At 46.4% G+C, this 15,000-nt stretch overlaps 1 protein-coding gene across 10 annotated transcripts in view; it reads right to left on the reverse strand.

Moving 5' to 3' along the window:
• LOC119484208 (pleckstrin homology domain-containing family A member 5-like) overlaps nucleotides 1-15,000 on the reverse strand; it is a 57,251-nt gene that overhangs the window by 1,784 nt on the left and 40,467 nt on the right. For 5 of the 10 annotated variants that reach the window (XM_037762890.1, XM_037762887.1, XM_037762894.1 and 2 more), the window contains 9 exons: nucleotides 14,677-14,874; nucleotides 13,570-13,705; nucleotides 13,122-13,243; nucleotides 8,481-8,672; nucleotides 8,109-8,237; nucleotides 7,806-7,925; nucleotides 5,145-5,290; nucleotides 4,598-4,767; nucleotides 1-1,440 (listed from right to left, as the gene is read on the reverse strand). The exon at nucleotides 1-1,440 is cut by the window's left edge and continues 1,784 nt beyond it. In XM_037762890.1, coding sequence (XP_037618818.1) covers nucleotides 1,406-1,440; nucleotides 4,598-4,767; nucleotides 5,145-5,290; nucleotides 7,806-7,925; nucleotides 8,109-8,237; nucleotides 8,481-8,672; nucleotides 13,122-13,243; nucleotides 13,570-13,705; nucleotides 14,677-14,874 — 1,248 coding nt within the window. In that variant the 3' untranslated portion in view covers nucleotides 1-1,405. The remainder of the gene's footprint in view (nucleotides 1,441-4,597; nucleotides 4,768-5,144; nucleotides 5,291-7,805; nucleotides 7,926-8,108; nucleotides 8,238-8,480; nucleotides 8,673-13,121; nucleotides 13,244-13,569; nucleotides 13,706-14,676; nucleotides 14,875-15,000) is intronic. The other 5 variants (XM_037762896.1, XM_037762895.1, XM_037762893.1 and 2 more) reach the window with 2 other exon arrangements.

The raw sequence follows: 15,000 nt of genomic DNA on the forward strand, positions 1-15,000 counted from the left end.
ATGATTTCAGTCTGGACCTGGCTTGCAGGGGCTTTAAAAGGCATGTCTACACAGACGCATTCAGACGTCGTCCATCCCACGCTCATCTGTTGGAAAAGACACACTGCTGTTTGAATCAATCTAGCGGTCTACCCAGGCTGCGTAACAGCTGCTTTACTCACACTACACACATGTAGCTGTGACCTGAAGCATATTTCTACACTTCAAGTCTGTTTTCTTCAGTTTTATGCATGTAACTATAATGATTGTGGGTTGGACTCTAAGTGCTGCCAAAACGTTGATGAGCGACACTCAATACTGTGGTTGGGTGCAATAAGGAGGACTGAAGGTGCTACTCTGCTAACATGCTGCTTAATACACAGCCTGTGTAGACATGGTCCATTCTAACTGCTCCTGTGGTCAACACATCAGACTGTTGTCGTACAGGGCAGCCACCCTCCATTAACATTTCAGACTATAGAGGATAACAAATAGTAAAAACTGTAAAAACAATCTTCTTTTTCAAAAGAAGTTCAGCCTTTCTAAAACATATATAAAAGTGGCTGAAACAGACACAGAACAAGCCCTGTACAACAACCCCCCCTTCTCAAACTAGAGAGAGAGACAGAGAGAGAGAGCAGCGATGTCGGAGCGAGCTATAGAGTGAATGAAGAGAGGGAGCGGCGTTAGTGAGAACAAAGCAGTGAATCAGAGAAATAAAACCAAGAAACATCCCGAACACGGCTAAATAAGAAGTAAGAGGAGATCCAGGCAGAGGTCTGCAGCGTCTCTGTAGATACACTGCTAGAGGGTCAGAAGAGATGATTGAGAGGGATTGTTTTAGCATCAGTTTATATATATCTATATTGTTTTCTTTAGGAAATTCCTGTATTTTTCAAAAATCAGTTGAGACTTGAGTTAGTCCCATATTCCTTGGTCTACCACTTTCTTTTCAACGATGGACCTAATAGGGCTGCCTGTTAATTCACAGCTGGAGACTCATCGGGAATCCAGACTCCAAGGAACATTTCTGGGGTGGGCAGGTATATTTCAGCTAAAACAGACATAGTGTGTAACTTTTTTATGACTTCACCATTTCACAATCTTATTTTTATGCAGAAATGTTTTGAGACAAATCTGACTCCAGAGATTGCTGTTTTGCTCCGGGACAGATCCAACAGGTGTTAAAGATACAGTACATGTGCCTTTCTATCTGTCTGGAGGTGATGGCGGCCCGTCTGTGTGTTGTCAGTCAGTTCCAGTTGCAGGGCAGTCATCCTCTCAGTCTCAGTCTCCTTGTGGGCATGTAACAGTAGTATCAAAATAGTCCTGTTGTAAATGCAGGAAGCCGTGGAGCATGCTCTGTGCAGGCAGGCTACATTTGGGCTTTACGGGACGCCAGTGTGCTCGTGGAGGCCGGCGTCGCTCATGTGTCACTGCTCACCAAGGTGAATGTCTGCGCTGCAGGGAGGAGAAGAAGAGAAGAGAGGGAGAAGAGAGGGAGAATGGAATTAAGAGAATGTGATTAAAAGTCACCGCTGATTAAATTCAAGTTTAAAACAAATACAGATACAGAACAGTTATAGAAGCATAAAATACACTAGAGACCATCTTGCGATAGGATCACACCAGCAGTGATGCCAAATCGCACCAGAGGCGTGAAGTGGGGGGGCAACAGCCCCTTCCCCACTCCCAACCCCCCTACTTCTGACGCCCTCGCTCGGACCACACCCATCTTCCAACTCGGCCTTCATTTTGATCTCAATTACACACCTGTAAAGTTTCGTGACAAAATCTATATAAATGATAAATAAACACCTGGCAAAGTATTCCAAACCTCTACTGTGGAAGAGGTAGTGGTAGTTCCTGCTACAGTAGGTGTCTCCAGGAACTACTGTGGTAGTTCCTGCTACAGTAGGTGTCTCCAGGACCTACTGTGGTAGTTCCTGCTACAGTAGGTGTCTCCAGGACCTACTGTGGTAGTTCCTGCTACAGTAAGTGTTTCCAGGAACTACTATGGTAGTTCCTGCTACAGTAGGTGTCTCCAGGAACTACTGTGGTAGTTCCTGTTACAGTAGGTGTCTCCAGGAACTACTGCGGTAGTTCCTGTTACAGTAGGTGTCTCCAGGAACTACTGTGGTAGTTCCTGCTACAGTAGGTGTCTCCAGGACCACATTTTGCCAAGATGACCCACACACAAGCCCCTTTCTCAGCCTGTTTAAGGCGGGATTGTTGCACCGTTATTCCGTCTCACTGTTCTGTATGAAAGGTACAGAGGTGGAACGGGGACAGAGTTGTTCCGCCGCTGAGCCGGCAGCAGGGATAGTCACAAAGCCGAGCCGGCGTCTGTGTAAAAGGGACAGCCGGCATGGCGGGACTACACACACACACACTAGACGCCAACGCTGTTGTGTTACACATTACGCCTCTTTCTATCAAAGAGTGATTGGTCAGTAGACTAGTCCATGTCTGTGATTGGTCAGTAGACTAGTCCATGTCTGTGATTGGTCTGTAGACTAGTCCATGTCTGTGATTGGTCAGTAGACTAGTCCATGTCTGTGATTGGTCAGTAGACTAGTTCATGTCTGTGATTGGTCAGTAGACTAGTCCATGTCTGTGATTGGTCAGTAGACTAGTCCATGTCTGTGATTGGTCAGTAGACTAGTCCATGTCTGTAATTGGTCTGTAGACTAGTCCATGTCTGTGATTGGTCAGTAGACTAGTCCATGTCTGTGATTGGTCTGTAGACTAGTCCATGTCTGTGATTGGTCAGTAGACTAGTCCATGTCTGTGATTGGTCTGTAGACTAGTCCATGTCTGTGATTGGTCTGTAGACTAGTCCATGTCTGTGATTGGTCTGTAGACTAGTCCATATCTGTGATTGGTCAGTAGACTAGTCCATGTCTGTGATTGGTCAGTAGACTAGTCCATGTCTGTGATTGGTCAGTAGATTAGTCCATGTCTGTGATTGGTCAGTAGACTTGTCCATATCTGTGATTGGTCTGTAGACTAGTCCATGTCTGTGATTGGTCTGTAGACTAGTCCATGTCTGTGATTGGTCAGTAGATTAGTCCATGTCTGTGATTGGTCAGTAGACTAGTCCATGTCTGTGATTGGTCTGTAGACTAGTCCATATCTGTGATTGGTCTGTAGACTAGTCCATATCTGTGATTGGTCTGTAGACTAGTCCATGTCTGTGATTGGTCTGTAGACTAGTCCATGTCTGTGATTGGTCTGTAGACTAGTCCATGTCTGTGATTGGTCAGTAGACTAGTCCATGTCTGTGATTGGTCAGTAGACTGGTCCATGTCTGTGATTGGTCAGTAGACTTGTCCATGTCTGTGATTGGTCAGTAGACTTGTCCATGTCTGTGATTGGTCAGTAGACTAGTCCATGTCTGTGATTGGTCAGTAGATTAGTCCATGTCTGTGATTGGTCAGTAGACTTGTCCATATCTGTGATTGGTCTGTAGACTAGTCCATGTCTGTGATTGGTCTGTAGACTAGTCCATGTCTGTGATTGGTCAGTAGATTAGTCCATGTCTGTGATTGGTCAGTAGACTAGTCCATGTCTGTGATTGGTCTGTAGACTAGTCCATATCTGTGATTGGTCTGTAGACTAGTCCATATCTGTGATTGGTCTGTAGACTAGTCCATGTCTGTGATTGGTCTGTAGACTAGTCCATGTCTGTGATTGGTCTGTAGACTAGTCCATGTCTGTGATTGGTCAGTAGACTAGTCCATGTCTGTGATTGGTCAGTAGACTGGTCCATGTCTGTGATTGGTCAGTAGACTTGTCCATGTCTGTGATTGGTCAGTAGACTTGTCCATGTCTGTGATTGGTCAGTAGACTTGTCCATGTCTGTGATTGGTCAGATGCTGCTAACTCCTCCCCGTTCATGTGAACGCGCTCACAGCCAGACTGAGAAACTCTGGGTTGGTTCACTGAGTTGATAACCAGCGTCGTAGGACCGTTTAGCGTGATCTCTGTTGTTAGAGTTAGTGAAGCCAGATAAAGAGAAGATACCCTGGGTATGTTGAACTGGCTTCGTAGTACAGACCTCAGCTGTTCAGCATCAGTTGCCATGGTGATCTACCCTGGTAAGAAGTGAACCACCTTCATAGGACTGAAAACCCTGAAGGGTTAACCCTGAAGTTACCTCGCTAACCACAAATCCTGCTTTGTAGTACAGGTCCCTGAAGAGGCAGAACCCGATTGAGTTTAAGCCGGTTTATTATTATTATTGTTATTATTATTATTTGTTGTTGTTGTTGTCTTATGTTGCGGCTCAAATTGCCGTGAGCTGGAATGAGCTAGAATCATGAAACTTGGCCCAATAATGTGTAATCGGAGAATGATAACTCTTTCTATATGTCATCAACCCAGAAATATTGTGGAAGATATGATCTCTGTCACCTAAATCTTAGCTACAGCCCTTCAATATTTCAACATGCTATAATATCAGAGCGAATTTCAATGCAAAAGAGAGATTTTCAAAATGGAAAGTTATTTCAATTCTGTATTGAAATTGGTGAGCAAGTGCAGCAGAAGCTCTTCGTGTTTACGTGGTCTGAGATTCAACTGAAGGTCACATGTGATGGAGGGAGTCTTCACTTACAAGCCAACACATTGTTGTTGTTGTTGTTGGGTTTCTTGTCATCTGCTGTTAGCTGGTTGGAAGAATCCAATCTCTTCACCAGCTTCTCCTCTCTGGTGGTTTGTTGCATCACATCTGGTTCCTCCTCCCTCGGCTCTGGGCTCGGCGTCTCAGGCTCAGGAGTCTGGAAGCTGCAATCAACAGAACAGAACGGGTCACACTCTGCAGGGACGTGCACAGACATCAGGCTCTAACCTGACGTATAGAATACATGAGAGCCCATAGATGTCAATACAATTTGACATGTGTTTGGATTATAATTTTGACAAGTTTGTATATATTTATTTCTTGTTTAAGAAACTTTTGTTCTATAGACATGTTTAATCTGTCTGAACCTGATCATTTAATCTTCATAAATTAAGGTTGATCAGTCCGTCCCTTCAGTTGTCTCCTGTCCACGAAGTGGATCAATGACCCAACACAGTAGCCGTATATTTTGTCTCTCGCTAATGGATACCTATGGGTGATCTTAGCGCATGTGCACACACACACACACACACACACACACCTGTTTTCAGTGGTGGTGTTTGTTGGCGAGCTGGTCAGATCTTGCTCTCTGCTTTCGTCATCCTCAAAAGGCTGAAGGTTTACGATCTCCACATGCTGAGGCTCTGTTCCCAGGTCCAGAATCACCACCCTCTGGCGTTCACACAGCTGAAACACAACACACAAACACTTAGAAAACACAGAGTTTAGCTTCGCATGGCTGCGATGTGCTGGGAAATACATATAAGGATTTACTTCAGTTGTCTTTATTCAAAGCAAACTGTAACTCCACGACTAAGCAGTTAAGGATTGTGCTTTCAAGTGTGCAATCAGTGTTGTTTCATACAGTGAGAACAACAACAATTATAAATACATGAGGAAATTAGTCACTTCAGAAAATATATAAGCAGATGGATGACAAAATAGAAAAATTCTAAATAAAAGAAATGTAAAACAACAAATGACTGGGAGAAATGAAGTAATGAATAAATAAGTTCAGTAAATGTTGTTCTGTCTCTGCTGCAGAATGAAGGTGGTGTGTTCAGTCGAGGGTTCGATGGCTGCGGGGCACCAGGGTGCTGCCATACTGTTTGTTGGTTGTTTGTTGATATTTATGGAATTTTATTGTTTTTTAAAATCAGTGTTTTGTGTTCTTTTATGTTTGTTCTTTTTAACACACACATTGCTGCTACCTTTATTACTTTTATCAACCCCTTCAACTCCATGAGCCAGGGATGTACACAAACTGTTTGGGATTTCATGCTGCTTGTCACTCGGACTACAGACCACCTTCGGCTGGGTACCTGAGGACAATCTACATGATCAACAGCCTGTTCCAGGGAATTCCTATTAAACCTGCGGGACCTGCAACATGACCTGGCTAACAATGTATGGAATATTCCGGTGGAGTTTCTCCTAAACTCTAAACAACTAGCAAGGTGATCAGAGACAGTCAGCTGCAGCTGGACTCAGGTCCTGTCTGAGGACTCTTTAGAGCCTCTAGCCAGCTCTGCAGTAACGTTACTGATCTCTGTTTACCTCAGTGAGAGGTCACTCAGTGTCTGAGGACTCTTTAGAGCCTCTAGCCAGCTCTGCAGTAACGTTACTGATCTCTGTTTACCTCAGTGAGAGGTCACTCAGTGTCTGAGGACTCTTTAGAGCCACTAGCCAGCTCTGCAGTAACGTTACTGATCTCTGTTTACCTCAGTGAGAGGTCACTCAGTGTCTGAGGACTCTTTAGAGCCTCTAGCCAGCTCTGCAGTAACGTTACTGATCTCTGTTTACCTCAGTGAGAGGTCACTCAGTGTCTGAGGACTCTTTAGAGCCTCTAGCCAGCTCTGCAGTAACGTTACTGATCTCTGTTTGCCTCAGTGAGAGGTCACTCAGTGTCTGAGGACTCTTTAGAGCCTCTAGCCAGCTCTGCAGTAACGTTACTGATCTCTGTTTGCCTCAGTGAGAGGTCACTCAGTGTCTGAGGACTCTTTAGAGCCTCTAGCCAGCTCTGCAGTAACGTTACTGATCTCTGTTTACCTCAGTGAGAGGTCACTCAGTGTCTGAGGACTCTTTAGAGCCACTAGCCAGCTCTGCAGTAACGTTACTGATCTCTGTTTACCTCAGTGAGAGGTCACTCAGTGTCTGAGGACTCTTTAGAGCCTCTAGCCAGCTCTGCAGTAACGTTACTGATCTCTGTTTACCTCAGTGAGAGGTCACTCAGTGTCTGAGGACTCTTTAGAGCCTCTAGCCAGCTCTGCAGTAACGTTACTGATCTCTGTTTACCTCAGTGAGAGGTCACTCAGTGTCTGAGGACTCTTTAGAGCCTCTAGCCAGCTCTGCAGTAACGTTACTGATCTCTGTTTACCTCAGTGAGAGGTCACTCAGTGTCTGAGGACTCTTTAGAGCCTCTAGCCAGCTCTGCAGTAACGTTACTGATCTCTGTTTACCTCAGTGAGAGGTCACTCAGTGTCTGAGGACTCTTTAGAGCCTCTAGCCAGCTCTGCAGTAACGTTACTGATCTCTGTTTACCTCAGTGAGAGGTCACTCAGTGTCTGTCGGAGGACTCTTTCAATGCAAGAGATGAAGGTTGGGTTAGGGTTAATACCTTTTTTAAAGGGATCTAAGGAGGTGTTAAAGTAACAAGATACCCATTTCTAAACTCTCTTTCTGTGCATGTTCAACCTTTACGTTTATCTGCAGTATTCAACTCAACGACACTTTATAATGTTGAAAGTAGGCTAACACAGAAATGTTGAAACCGTGAACGACTGCTCTCATGACTTTGACTTCAAAGTGACTCTGAGATCAACATGTTAACTTGCCACCAGATTAAAGTAAGTAGTAGTAGTAGTAGTAGTAGTAAGTAAGTCTAAAACACATACACCGTCCTGCTGCCAGAAAAACTCAAACAGATGTGGATTAATCCACAGCTGAAAATAGTCCCCAACAAATGCACATTTCCTCCTGTTTGACTAACATCAAACTGAAGCTTTGTATTTATGGAACCAACGGGCCTGGCACTGATAAAGAATAACACCAGACTCATCCTTTAACAGCATGTCAATGAATTACATGTTTAACTTTCAAGGGAAAGGCAAAACTGAAAATGAATAGAAGCTGTAACAGGAAGTGATGACATCAGGACGAGCCTTTACGTGCAGCCCGGCTGTGCAGGCCTCGTCTACAGTACCTCATTGTTTATGCTGTTGGCCTCAACCTGCAGCTCCTTCACACTCTGCAGGGTCACGTCCTCGTCCCGCTGCACGTCCTCACGCTTGTCATTCTTCACCTCCTCCAGTCTATGTATCTCCTGGAGGTTGAAATAAAATCTTGTCATGAGCTGTTTGTACAGTCATTATTAGAAATGTGCATGAGGTTTGCACCGTATTCATGACGGTATATAAACACCATGCATCGCAGTACATATATAGGTTATATAACCCTATATATATATATAATATAATATAATATATACATAACCCTAACCCCTAACCTGTGGTCCACGTTCTGTGTGAGTCCCAGCAGCCGTCCTGTCCTTTTCCATGTGAGCTACCTTCAGCTGCTGCAGAGCTGCTTCCAGCTCCACAGGGTCTGCACAGACCCCCTCTGTCTGCACCCGGGTCTGCATGCACTCACACACACACACACACACACACACACACACACACACACACACACACACACACACACACACACACACACACACACACAAACAAATATTTGGCAGTTTTCAAGGCCCAAGGAAAAGGGGAAATGTAAACACAAGAGATAGATTCTAAGTTAAAGCGGTGTAGTTAAGGCTTACGTCTATGTGTGTGTATGTGTGTGTGTGTGTGTGTGTGTGTGTGTGTTTGTCTGACATCACCTGCTGGATAATTAAAGGGTTGTCTTTGCTGAAGGAAGGCGAGCGGGATGGGGTTTCTCTCTTCTTCTCTCGGAGCGACGAGGCCTGCTGGTTTCTCCTCATCCTCTCAAGCTGCTCCTCCACACTCATCCTCATTCTGCCGACCTCTCGCTCCCCGAATCCCGTCTGGTCCACGGCACTCCTGGGACGCTCCTACAGGACAACACTCAGGGTTACAGTCTGTTCCTGGTACGCTCCTACAGGACAACACTCAGGGTTACAGTCTGTTCCTGGTACGCTCCTACAGGACAACACTCAGGGTTACATTCTGTTCCTGGGACGCTCCTACAGGACAACACTCAGGGTTACATTCTGTTCCTGGGACGCTCCTACAGGACAACACTCAGGGTTACATTCTGTTCCTGGGACGCTCCTACAGGACAACACTCAGGGTTACAGTCTGTTCCTGGGACGCTCCTACAGGACAACACTCAGGGTTACATTCTGTTCCTGGGACACTCCTACAGGACAACACTCAGGGTTACAGTCTGTTCCTGGTACGCTCCTACAGGACAACACTCAGGGTTACAGTCTGTTCCTAGGACGCTCCTACAGGACAACACTCAGGGTTACATTCTGTTCCTGGTACGCTCCTACAGGACAACACTCAGGGTTACAGTCTGTTCCTGGGACGCTCCTACAGGACAACACTCAGGGTTACATTCTGTTCCTGGTACGCTCCTACAGGACAACACTCAGGGTTACATTCTGTTCCTGGGACGCTCCTACAGGACAACACTCAGGGTTACAGTCTGTTCCTGGGACGCTCCTACAGGACAACACTCAGGGTTACATTCTGTTCCTGGGACGCTCCTACAGGACAACACTCAGGGTTACAGTCTGTTCCTGGGACACTCCTACAGGACAACACTCAGGGTTACATTCTGTTCCTGGGACGCTCCTACAGGACAACACTCAGGGTTACAGTCTGTTCCTGGTACGCTCCTACAGGACAACACTCAGGGTTACATTCTGTTCCTGGGACGCTCCTACAGGACAACACTCAGGGTTACATTCTTCTTCTGGGACGCTCCTACAGGACAACACTCAGGGTTACAGTCTGTTCCTGGTACGCTCCTACAGGACAACACTCAGGGTTACAGTCTGTTCCTGGTACGCTCCTACAGGACAACACTCAGGGTTACATTCTGTTCCTGGGACGCTCCTACAGGACAACACTCAGGGTTACAGTCTGTTCCTGGTACGCTCCTACAGGACAACACTCAGGGTTACAGTCTGTTCCTGGGACACTCCTACAGGACAACACTCAGGGTTACAGTCTGTTCCTGGGACGCTCCTACAGGACAACACTCAGGGTTACAGTCTGTTCCTGGTACGCTCCTACAGGACAACACTCAGGGTTACAGTCTGTTCCTGGGATGCTCCTACAGGACAACACTCAGGGTTACATTCTGTTCCTGGGATGCTCCTACAGGACAACACTCAGGGTTACAGTCTGTTCCTGGTACGCTCCTACAGGACAACACTCAGGGTTACAGTCTGTTCCTGGTACGCTCCTACAGGACAACACTCAGGGTTACAGTCTGTTCCTGGTACGCTCCTACAGGACAACACTCAGGGTTACAGTCTGTTCCTGGTACGCTCCTACAGGACAACACTCAGGGTTACATTCTATTCCTGGGATGCTCCTACAGGACAACACTCAGGGTTACATTCTGTTCTTGGGATGCTCCTACAGGACAACACTCAGGGTTACAGTCTGTTCCTGGTACGCTCCTACAGGACAACACTCAGGGTTACAGTCTGTTCCTGGGATGCTCCTACAGGACAACACTCAGGGTTACAGTCTGTTCCTGGGACACTCCTACAGGACAACACTCAGGGTTACAGTCTGTTCCTGGGACGCTCCTACAGGACAACACTCAGGGTTACATTCTGTTCCTGGTACGCTCCTACAGGACAACACTCAGGGTTACAGTCTGTTCCTGGGACACTCCTACAGGACAACACTCAGGGTTACAGTCTGGTCCTGGGACACTCCTACAGGACAACACTCAGGGTTACATTCTGTTCCTGGTACGCTCCTACAGGACAACACTCAGGGTTACAGTCTGTTCCTGGTACGCTCCTACAGGACAACACTCAGGGTTATAGTCTGTTCCTGGGACGCTCCTACAGGACAACACTCAGGGTTACAGTCTGTTCCTGGGACACTCCTACAGGACAACACTCAGGGTTACATTCTGTTCCTGGGACACTCCTACAGGACAACACTCAGGGTTACATTCTGTTCCTGGTACGCTCCTACAGGACAACACTCAGGGTTACAGTCTGTTCCTGGGACACTCCTACAGGACAACACTCAGGGTTACAGTCTGGTCCTGGGATGCTCCTACAGGACAACACTCAGGGTTACAGTCTGTTCCTGGGATGCTCCTACAGGACAACACTCAGGGTTACAGTATGGTCCTGGGACACTCCTACAGGACAACACTCAGGGTTACATTCTGTTCCTGGTACGCTCCTACAGGACAACACTCAGGGTTACAGTCTGTTCCTGGTACGCTCCTACAGGACAACACTCAGGGTTACAGTCTGTTCCTGGTACGCTCCTACAGGACAACACTCAGGGTTACAGTCTGTTCCTGGGATGCTCCTACAGGACAACACTCAGGGTTACAGTATGGTCCTGGGACACTACTACAGGACAACACTCAGGGTTACAGTCTGTTCCTGGTACGCTCCTACAGGATAACACTCAGGGTTACATTCTGTTCCTGGTACGCTCCTACAGGACAACACTCAGGGTTACATTCTGTTCCTGGTACGCTCCTACAGGACAACACTCAGGGTTACATTCTGTTCCTGGTACGCTCCTACAGGACAACACTCAGGGTTACAGTCTGTTCCTGGGACGCTCCTACAGGACAACACTCAGGGTTACAGTCTGTTCCTGGTACGCTCCTACAGGACAACACTCAGGGTTACAGTCTGTTCCTGGGACACTCCTACAGGACAACACTCAGGGTTACATTCTGTTCCTGGTACGCTCCTACAGGACAACACTCAGGGTTACAGTCTGTTCCTGGGACACTACTACAGGACAACACTCAGGGTTACAGTCTGGTCCTGGGATGCTCCTACAGGACAACACTCAGGGTTACAGTCTGTTCCTGGGATGCTCCTACAGGACAACACTCAGGGTTACAGTATGGTCCTGGGACACTACTACAGGACAACACTCAGGGTTACAGTCTGTTCCTGGTACGCTCCTACAGGACAACACTCAGGGTTACATTCTGTTCCTGGTACGCTCCTACAGGACAACACTCAGGGTTACAGTCTGTTCCTGGTACGCTCCTACAGGACAACACTCAGGGTTACAGTCTGTTCCTGGGACGCTCCTACAGGACAACACTCAGGGTTACAGTCTGTTCCTGGTACGCTCCTACAGGACAACACTCAGGGTTACAGTCTGTTCCTGGGATGCTCCTACAGGACAACACTCAGGGTTACAGTCTGTTCCTGGGATGCTCCTACAGGACAACACTCAGGGTTACAGTATGGTCCTGGGACACTACTACAGGACAACACTCAGGGTTACAGTCTTCTGTCTGCAGTAAACTCTGGCTCCATGTTTTTGCTCTCTTTGTCGCTTTTAATCCAAACCAAAGAAAGAAATTGCTGAATTTCCATCAAAGATGCTGAAGATGTTAGAACTTCCCAGAGAATGATGCCTGACTGCCTGACCATGGCAGGACTATCAGGATGTATGGGCTTTGTTCTTAGTCTTGTTTTTAGGTCGTGGGTGAGTGTTTATGGTATGGTAAGGTATGGTATGGTATGGTATGGTAAGGTATGGTAAGGTATGGTAAGGTATGATAAGGTATGGTAAGGTATGGTAAGGCATGGTATGGTATGGTAAGGTATGGTAAGGTATGATAAGGCATGGTAAGGTATGGTAAGGTATGGTAAGGTATGGTAAGGCATGGTAAGGCATGGTAAGGCATGGTAAGGTATGGTGTCTGCCTCATCTCAGTGGTGCGGTGGTGCAGTGTATAGAATATAGAACGTATCAGTATTAGGCTACTGTCAATAAACAAAGGAGGGATTATGATCGTTGAGGCCCTGAAAGGCTTTTAATGTGAAAGGTCAGTGCAGGAAATGGCTGCTCTTTTCAATGTTTTCTTTTCCCTGCTCCAGTTAAGGTTTCCATCCACCCGTATCTCTGTGGTTGAAGGCTACATGTTGATTACTGGATAGATTGAAGACTGAACCAGGAGCAGAAACCTCAACAACTGGGATTAAAGAATACAAAGACAGCTTTTGTATGTTGCAGTGAAAAAGGAAATGAGGAATAGACGACGGGATGTTTAACTGCTAAATCAACTCAGAACACCACACAGAGATTGAACAACAACTTTCAGCTCTGAGATGTGAAGAACGGCAGTGAACCTGAAGGGGTACTGCCTGCTCCGATAAGGGGACATGTCATTGTAGATTAAGAATCTAAAGAGCTCGGACTCAAAGGACTGTTCACAGGGATCCTTTAGGCTCATTCTGACACTTCTGTTGAATTTGAATTGGTTCATTTGATGTAAACAATGTTTTGTGTCTGTCGATGCTGTGGGTAAAACTCACTGATCTGGATTCAGGCTTCTTGGTCTTCCTCAGGGTGACGTAAGAGGCGATGGTGGAGGACTCGGGGGGATTCATGGGAGATTTGGTCCTGGGAGGAATGATGCCCACCGGGTAGAGGGGCACTGTTGGAGAGATGGCAGGGAACACTGTCACTTCCACATTAGCAAACAAACATGTTGTGGCAGGACATTTAACATGCTTCATTTCACAGAAGAGAGACATTCAGGGACATCATTGCTGTTTATCAGGGAGCTATACGTTTGATTAGTGCAGTCACAGAAGCATGGATCAACCTTACCCGTCTTTTACAAATATATTAAAGCTGCAGTAGGCAGTATATTGTTGGCAATGATGATGATCATTTAATGATAATGTGATGAGGTGGGTCACACAGATTGATGAGGACACTGAGTAAGTGTGAGAGCATCCTCTTTACGTGACTGAGTACCTTTTAAAGCTGCAGTGTCTTTACTCTCAGCAGAGGTCTCTGTCTTGTCCTTGTCCTCACTGTTGGCCTCGTCTCCTTCCTCCTTCACCGTGGTCAGCTCAGGCTCGCTCTTATACAGCCGGTAGTCTGGCGCTTGCTGTGTGGGAGAGAATACACACCATGTAGCGGCAGTCGGGCACACACAAACCCACACACCCATACGTTGTCAGGGGTGCTATTGGTAGCCAGATGAGATCTACATGGATATGGAATGGCTCATGCAAGCCTTTGTTAAAACAAGTAAAGAGTGATCCTCCTAACACTGTTGAGTTGGATCATCAGGCCCCGAGCATTGGCTCAATAGACCCCTGAGAGTTTTAACTGTTAACTTTCACGTAGCAGTAAGAGAAAGAAATCTCCACCGATTACATCACTTCCCCGCACAAACATCTAACGTCAAAGATCAGAGTAGGCTCGCTACAGATACTGAGTGTAATCTGTTCTTGTAATCGGTGTTGTAGTTTATTAACTATAAACTATAAACTTTAATGTTGTAATTTAATGAGGAAAAGTTTTTAACATTTCTAGAAAAAAGTTGTCATTTTATAAGAAAAGTTCGTGAGAAAGGTGTTTTATTATGTGAATAAACTCAGAGTTTTACAAAGAAAAGTTGTAATATTTTAAGAATAAAGTCGTATTTCAGCATCTATTTATGAAATATTAGGACTTCTTCTCAGAGTCCTCTACATGTGATAGTACAGGCATACGTTCTCTAGGGCCATAAAAAGTATTTTTGAATGAGCACACTCAAAGTAGAAGCAAGACACACTCAAAACACACGTGAAAAACTAAACAATCAAACATTACCCTCACACTCAACAATGGAAATCCACAAATCAATCTTACGCAGACCACGACGGTTCACTGTAGGTGAGAGACGGTGACGGCTGCATGGAGCATGGATTTCAATGAGTCTCCTCAGTGTATATTAATTCAGCCTTTAGGTGGATTTGAGATGTGAAGATGATGAACATGTATACAGAGACTTGGCGTGCTGAAGGATGGAGGTCACAGTGACAGACGTGGGAGCAGACATGGGAGCTCATGAAGGCGTTCAGTGGTTCTTACGCTGTGACCTCCGTTCCTGGAGCCGGCCTTGCGATCCTCGGGGCGGTGCGTGTGGGGGGGCAGGCGGCCAGCGGGGTGTGAGTGGTGGGGGGGCACGTGAGGGGGGCGCTCTGATGAGTCGTAGTAGTGGGGGAGGGGCGGGCGGGGGGGCACGCTGTCACCCTCCTTGAGAGGACTGAGTGGCAGCAGCGTCACTGCCTGTTGACAGTCAACACAGCTGGTTTCATTCTAAGGAAATCATGTGATGTTGATCATGTGACTGGATCAGAACCGCTGCTGCTGCTGATGATGGTGATGATGATGAGAGCACACACAGACTGAACT

The sequence above is a fragment of the Sebastes umbrosus genome, unplaced genomic scaffold (genome assembly GCF_015220745.1).
Source record: "Sebastes umbrosus isolate fSebUmb1 unplaced genomic scaffold, fSebUmb1.pri S37, whole genome shotgun sequence".
Taxonomy (NCBI): domain Eukaryota; kingdom Metazoa; phylum Chordata; class Actinopteri; order Perciformes; family Sebastidae; genus Sebastes; species Sebastes umbrosus.